At 17.6% G+C, this 8,316-nt stretch overlaps 3 protein-coding genes across 3 annotated transcripts; 2 read left to right on the top strand and 1 right to left on the bottom strand.

Annotated features, from left to right (window-relative positions):
• Positions 1–619: 619 nt before the first annotated feature.
• PRSY57_1451500 (aminomethyltransferase, putative) lies at positions 620–2,194 on the top strand (the record flags this gene model as incomplete). Its single annotated transcript, XM_012910111.2, has 1 exon — positions 620–2,194. The coding sequence occupies one exon, from the start codon at positions 620–622 to the stop codon at positions 2,192–2,194; it is 1,575 nt and encodes a 524-aa protein (XP_012765565.2).
• A 280-nt stretch (positions 2,195–2,474) lies between these two features.
• On the bottom strand, positions 2,475–3,539 carry PRSY57_1451600 (DER1-like protein; the record flags this gene model as incomplete). Its single annotated transcript, XM_012910112.2, has 1 exon — positions 2,475–3,539. One exon carries the CDS (start codon positions 3,537–3,539, stop codon positions 2,475–2,477), a length of 1,065 nt encoding a protein of 354 aa, XP_012765566.1.
• Positions 3,540–5,757: 2,218 nt separating this feature from the next.
• PRSY57_1451700 (hypothetical protein) lies at positions 5,758–8,118 on the top strand (the record flags this gene model as incomplete). The annotated part of the gene is made up of 1 exon (XM_012910113.2): positions 5,758–8,118. The coding sequence occupies one exon, from the start codon at positions 5,758–5,760 to the stop codon at positions 8,116–8,118; it is 2,361 nt and encodes a 786-aa protein (XP_012765567.2).
• Between the last annotated feature and the right edge of the window lie 198 nt (positions 8,119–8,316).

Consider the following 8,316-nt stretch of genomic DNA (forward strand, 5'->3'; position numbering starts at 1 on the left):
AAAAAAAATAAATCATATTAAAAAAAAAATATATATATATATATTAATATATGTTTTTTTTATTTTTTATTTTTTTTTATATATATTCCTTTTTTAATAGAACAAAATTTTTTTTTTTTTTTTTTTTTTTTTTTTTTTTTTACACATGAATATATAATATATACATATCTGAAAATATATTTTGTATATATTTTATTTGTTAAATTAGAATTGAATAAACACATGGTCGTATATATTTATTTGTTTATTTATTTATTTTTAATTTGAAAATAATAATTCTATTTTTATTTTATTTTATTTAAAAAATATGAAACTATTATATATATTAAAAATATATGTCAAAGCCTCATATAATATGTAAAAAGTGCTTTTTGATGTTGGTTTTTTTTTCTTTTTTTTTTTTTTTAAGTTTATCTTTTTTGATACTAGAATTATGAAATTATTTTTTTACAATTGTGCTAAAAAAGGAAATAGAAAAAATATATAACATGATAATTTATTATTTATAAAGGTGTCAATTAATAAGTAACAATAAATAAATAAATATATATATATATATATATATATATATATATATAATTATTTATTCATTTTTATATTTGTTTATTTTTATTTTTCGATGAATAAATATTTTTTGTGTAAATTAAAAAATCGAACCCTTATCCAACTGTGGGGTAAGGATTCCTTTAAATTTCTTCAGAGCCTTACAACAAATGACTTGAATAAAATTATATCTGAGAGTGATTTTATATTACATAAGAATTTACCTGAAAATTTATTATGTAATAATTATGATTCCTATATTTATGATATCAATAATAAGAGGACAAATTATGAGAAAAATGCTGTAGGATTGCCTTCTTTATTTTTACTAAACAATGGGAAAATATTATATGATTGTTTTATATATAATATAAAATATAGCTATGAAAAGAATTTATTTTTTAGTTTATTTTATATAGATTGTAATATCCATATATTAAATTTCTTATTAGATTTATTAGAAAAACGGAAATTATCTTGTGATGTGTATTTTAAAAATATTAAAAATATTAATGTTTACCAATTCTTATCATATACATCTTTATTTAATTTACATAAAAAAGTGATATACACTAATACCTTTGAAAAAGATATGAGAAATACAATAAATAATTCATTAGGAATATATAATGATAACGAGAATTCATCTCTTTTTTTGTTTTTTTCGAAAGATCAAAGAAGTGAATTATTAGGTTATAGAATATATGAATATAATTATAAAAAGGAAAAAGTAGAAAATGATTTTCCTAAAAATGTGAATTTCATAAAAAATGAAGAGGTAGCAAATAAAATATCTTGTAATGATAACATAATAATATCAAATAATTTTGATAATAAATTTGATAATATTATAAACGTTTTTGAAAAGGAAGAAAAAATAAAATTTACAAGTTCTTTTGTTTATGATTATTTAAAATTAAATTTAGGTATTATTGAAAATTTATACACAAGAGATATGTATTTTAGTGATATGAATAATGATAAATATGATCCAGGAACTTATAATAATAATATTTATAAAGATATAAAAATAAATAATGATATAAATAAAAATGTGAAGAAAATAAAAAACGAAAGAGATCTGTTCACTTTTAAAAATTTAACACCGTTCGACTTAAATTATGATAACTTAAATTATTTGACAAAAGAGAAAGGATGCTATGTTGGACAGGAAGCTATTAATAGAACGAGAAATGAAATATTTATAAGTAAATATTCTTTAACATTATGTATAAATTATGATTATCATCATATGTTTTATGAAAATATTGATAATGATCCTACAAAAATATATAATAATATTTTATATACTAAATATTTAAAAGATATAAAAGATAACCATTTATTAAAAAGTTCTTTTCTTTTACTAAAAAATTTAATGAGTTCTAAACAAAATGAATCAGTGACATATGAACATGAATTTGATGTTATATATAATAATGATATAAAATCAGATAATACTTTAAAAAATTTTAAAATTGGTCACGTTTTTTTTTATAACCATATTATAGGTATATGTTTTTTAAAAAAAAAAAAAATTGAAAATATGAAACATAATATATTTTCTACAAGTTCGAAAATATATATAACAAAAAACAATTATGATGAGTCTACTCATCGAATAGTTTTGCTCCCCTTGGAAAAAATTTAAAGCTCATTTTTTTTAGTACATCAAAAAAAAATATATATATATATATATATGTATATATATTCTTGTTTATAAAAGCATACATATTTTTTGTATATATATATATATATATATATATATATATATTTTCTTTTAATTATTTACTTATTTGTATTTATTTATTTATGTTACAAATTATAATATAATATATATTTTTAAACACATAAACATTTAATTCTTAACTTATATATATATATATTTATTTTTTTATTTATTTATTTATAACATTTTGTTCAGTCATACATTATTGTATTATTTCGATGGTATCATAAGAATCGAGATAGGTTTCTAGAAATTTTGGTATTTTGAACACTTTTTTGTTATATTTATCATATAAGTAAATATTGAGAAGATAATATATGGATCCACTTGTTACTCCTAATAATCCGGATATAGATGCTTTTAAATTTTGTGCATGTATAATATCGATTAATATAGACAGATAAGGCAAGTACATGTTATTAATATTAATTCCAAAGATTAAGTTAGCTTTTTGATATGGATTAAGCATGCAATTAACAAATAATAATGATTTTAATAAAGCTGTTGAATAAAATGGTTTTTTAATATATGAACATATAATAGATAAAATACTAATCTGTGATATATAATAGGATAGCATTTCAGATGATCCAAGTATATTTTCTAATTGATTACTTTGTACATATAACATATATATATTTGTTAAAACGTATAGAGAAATATCTCCATAAAATAAAGCCGATGTATAAATTCTATAAAATTCAAATGCTCTCAAAACTCTTTTACTATGTAATGCAATTTCTTCAGGTTTTAGACCAATTACATTTAATGTTAATATTAATAATGATGATGATAAAAATAATTTCGTTATAATTTTTGTGTTTTTTAATTTATATATAAATGAGGATTTCAAATTATTAAAATATTGTGCAAGTAATTTTTTTTGCTGAAAATATATTTCTAATACTTTGTTATTTTGTTTGTTTTTCTTTCCTTTTATTGAATTTGTATCATTATTAGGTATATATAAATAATATAATTTATTCTTATTTTTAGATTTATTGACAAAGTTCTTAAATTTCTTATAGTGTATATTCTGATTGGGTGTATGGAAATTTTGTATCGTTTTCTTGTTCATTCTTATATTTAAATAATCTTTCCTTTTATAATATGGACGATTCATATTACTTAATCCTTTTACATTGTTCGATATTTTATTGTACTTATAATTATTCTTTCCACTTAATTTTTTTATGTTATATACATTTTTGCAGTATATGTTGGTTAAGTATATAATAATTACGGCTATATAAAGAATGAAATTCATTCTTTTTTTTTTTTTCATGTATATTAAACTTTTCATTATTTAATTAAGATATTTGTGTGTATTATATAAATAAATAAATAAATAAATAAATATATATATATATATATATATATATATATATATATATATATGTGAATGGAAAATTAATAAGTTATATTCATCTTCTACATTTCTTAAATATTTTTACAAAAGCTTATTTTATTTTGTAACAGCCACTAAAAATATCAGAATATATAATTAAAAGGATAAATCTTATTTACCCATATTAATCTTTTTCGTTATGAATCCTTCTCTTTTTTTTTTATAATAATATATATAAATGCTATAATATTTTTTTATATACCATTATATTATTATATATATATATATTTTTTTTTTATTAGTATTAGATGATGTACATTTATATTGAAATATTAAAGATTTTCATAAGGAAAACATAAGAATATTTAAGCACCTATTTTTTAATAAATTTAAAATTTTTTTTTTTTTTTTTTCATACACACATATATATATTTATTAAATTATTGATTTATTTATTATGTTTAATTATTTTTTTTTTAATATATATATATATATATAATATATATATTATAAAAAATAAAAATTCGTTTTATTTATATTAATTTTCAATAATTGATATACGGCCTATTTTACATATTGACGAAACGAATTATACTGAGATCCATATTATAAACCTATGTATTTAGATATATTCAGGATTTCGGAGGAAATAATTAGAATAAAAAAAATACAGATTATTAAATATTATTGTCTAAAAGATAAAATGTATTGAACTACAATGAGGCCTTATATATATATATATATATATATGAATAAATTATATTTTTATGCAATAAATAATAAATAAATAAGTATATATACGTGAATCATCATTTTTGAGTAATATAACATAAGGGCAACTTTATTAAAGATAAAACAAAAGTATACAATGAGTTAACCATAACAAAAAAAAATGTTTCTTTGGATTTATTAAATTTTGTACTAAACAATAAATTGTAATAATAACAAAGAAATAAGATTATATTTATAAAAAAAATATAACCTATAGGATATGTTTAGAAGAATATAAGAATTTATCAAATATACGCTGGCTTAAGAATTTATAATATAAATATAAGATGAATGAATATTGTTTAATATATATATATATATATATATATATATATATATATGTATATATATGTGAATTTTTTTTCGTTATGAAATTATAAGAAAATAATAAAAAAGAATGAATTGGAAAATTAATTATATGTTTTAAGTATAATATATTTATTATAAGAATGATAAAAATGTAACCTTTTAAGAATTGTTCAATTTTAGAATGATTACAAACTAACAACAATATAATTGTTATATAAAATATAATAAATTTTTATATTGCTTTCTTTTTATAAGCCCGATGGAAAATAAGTAAGGATAGAAATAAAAAAAAAAAAATAAAATAACATATGCTTAATAGTTGTAAAAGAATAAAATCATTATATTATTTTAAGGATTATATAATTATATTTTTAAATTATATATAATTTTTTTTATGTTGAATATAAAAATTGTTTTGAGATGAATAAAAAATATATATATATATATATATATATAATATACATACATATGAATAGCACAAATATATATACATAAAATTCTTAATAGTAATCATATATACATAATATATTTTATTACAAATTTAAAATGATTTTATACCTTTTTTAAAAAAATATATGATTGGTATCTTTTAAAAACTGTTTTATTATATTTTTTTTATATGTAAACATGAAAAATTATACGAGATCATTAATCTTTAATATTTTTAAATAATTATAAAAAGAAATCACATATATATAATATATATATATATATATAATAAGTAAATGTTAAAAATATTTAAATATATAAATAAATAAATATAAATAAATATATATATATAAATAAATAAATATATATATATATATATATATATATATTATAGATCTTTAATTTTCATAATTATTTAAAATTTTTTTTTTTTTTTTGTTTTTTTTAAACTATTTCCCCATATATAATTTTGAAGTTGGAAAAAAAAAAAAATAAAGTAAAATATGTACATAAATTAAAACACATATATACATATAATATATCTTATAGTATAAAATAAAAATTATAAAAAGATATATAATATATATATATATATATATTTAATATTTAAGAGACAAAATATGATTTAATGGATAGTCTTTTTACAATTAATATAAATCCAGATGAAAATGTAAGTATAAAAAAAGGAAAAGATAATATTAAGAAATATAGCAAAGAAGGAAATGATGAAGAAAAGAGTGAAGAGGATGATAAACTAATAAACTTTAATATAAATGAAATAAGTGATGAAAATACTTTTGAAATGTTAGGAGATTTAAATGAGAATCAAATAAAACAGTTTATAAATGTTAGGAAAAATATAAGAAAATATATTTTAAAATCATTTAAAAAAGATCAAATTATAAATGGGCGTCTAGAAAACTCAGAAATAGAATTTTTGTGTGATGAAAATAAAAAGAACAATGATCGAATCAAATTGATTTTAAGAAAAGATATAATTAACAATGTAATAAATAATTTTACTAAGGATAAACAGAAAAGGAACAAGGCTAATGACATGAACAATAGATATTTTTATTTAAATTCTGATGAAAAAGGATATAATAACAATGATGATGATGATAATTATAATGAAGAAGAAGAGGATGAGAAGAATTTTATGGATTTATTTATGGACACTGATATGTTTGAAAAAAAAATAAATGAAGAAAATGAAAGAATTAATCAAGCAGATATTAATGATGATAAAAAATTAAGTGATAAAAATGAAGATGATGATTTACATTGTGGTGATAAAAATGAAGATGATGATTTACATTGTGGTTATAAAAATGAAGATGATGATTTACATTATGGTGATAAAAATGAAAATGATGATTTACATTATGGTGATAAAAATGAAAATGATGATTTACATTGTGGTGATAAAAATAAAAACGATAATTTACATTGTGTTGATAAAAAAAATGAATACCATGATGAAGAACTAGCTATTGTAATTTCCAAAAATAGTGATGAGGATAAAATCTCGGTTAAGAATGATAATAGATCAATTGAAGAAAAGTGTATTGTGCCAAAAACGTTTAATAAGGTACTCTTTAATTTCGAGGAAATTATAAAAAATTGGAAGTTAAATTTCCCAGATATCAATACAGAAAATCTCTTTTTTCATTTATTTTTTTTATCAGAATTATATAAGGAGAAAAGATATATATGCCAAAATTGTGGTTCAATAGAATGTGAAAAAGATCCTTTTATGAAGACTAAATGTTTAAATAATTTCTGTTTCTTATGTCATAAACATATATCAGAGAATATGTGTCATAATACAAGATCACAATATGTATCATTTAAATCACATATGAGTTCATTTAATGATTATAGAAATGTAATGTATCCATATAACTATATTCCCTGTTTAAGTTGTTTCACAAGAAAACATATGAAGTGTGGGTTCCCTCCATATATATTTGCCAAAAATACTTATTGTTATAGAAAAGACTATAGTTTTAAATCAAATAGACCATATGTTTTATATATGAATAATCCATTATATATATGGGATATTTCGAATGATAAGAAAAATAGAATTGTTGATAGTACGAAGAATGATAATGATATAAGTGTTATAAATATAAAAGAGCATAAATATAATACCTTGTATAACCATGATAAAATTTCTGATATATATAGCATTGATGATTATGATAGTGATTACTATGATCACGATTTATCCTTTAAAAATGAAAATGAAAAAAATAATATGTATGAAAATGAGACATTTGATAATGATATTCAGAAAAATAAAAAAAAAAGAAAGTTTTCTTCTTATAATTTAGGAAACCATAATTTTGATAAAATGTTAAATAAAAAATCTAGAGATGACTATAACCATGATGACATTAGAAAAAACTTTCATTATGATAATAAACATACAAATTATAGGAAAGAGGAAGATAGAAATTATAGTCATAAAAATAAATATAATATTTCATATAATAACAAATATGATAATAATATTAATAATAAATATAACAAATATGATGAAAATAAACAGTACACAAATGATTACTTACACAGTGACGATCGTAATTATGTTCGCAATTCTGTATACGAAAAAAAAAAAAATAGTTTATATATGAATAATCACAATGCAAGAAATAATAATAACGATCATTATAATTTATATAATAATAATAATAATAATAATAATAATAAATATAATAATCAAGAGGGACACACATCAGGATTATATAAATACAAAAAATCATCAAAGAATATATCACATAATCACGTGCCTCAGAATTCCTTTAATAATTTAAACACTACTTCTAACAAAAATAATAATAAACATAATTCTTCACACAACTATGAGAAAAAATATTCTTGGAATCCAAAAGAAAATGGACAATATAAAAATAATAACAATAAGAAAAAGCCCGAAAATAATCATAGGAAAGCTAGTGGTTTGTATAAAAATGTATACTAAACTGGTAATTTAATCCACATAATTATATATATATATATATATAAAATATATTTATATATTTCTTTAAAATTAAGGCTCCAACATGTTTAGTGTTTTTATTAAAATAAAATAAAAAAATTAAAAATAAAAATAAAAATAAATATATCATGTATTTTTAATTTCTTTTAAAAATCAAAAAAAAAAAAAAAAAAAATAGCG

Source organism: Plasmodium reichenowi, chromosome 14 (assembly GCF_001601855.1).
Source record: "Plasmodium reichenowi strain SY57 chromosome 14, whole genome shotgun sequence".
In the NCBI taxonomy this organism is placed as follows: domain Eukaryota; phylum Apicomplexa; class Aconoidasida; order Haemosporida; family Plasmodiidae; genus Plasmodium; species Plasmodium reichenowi.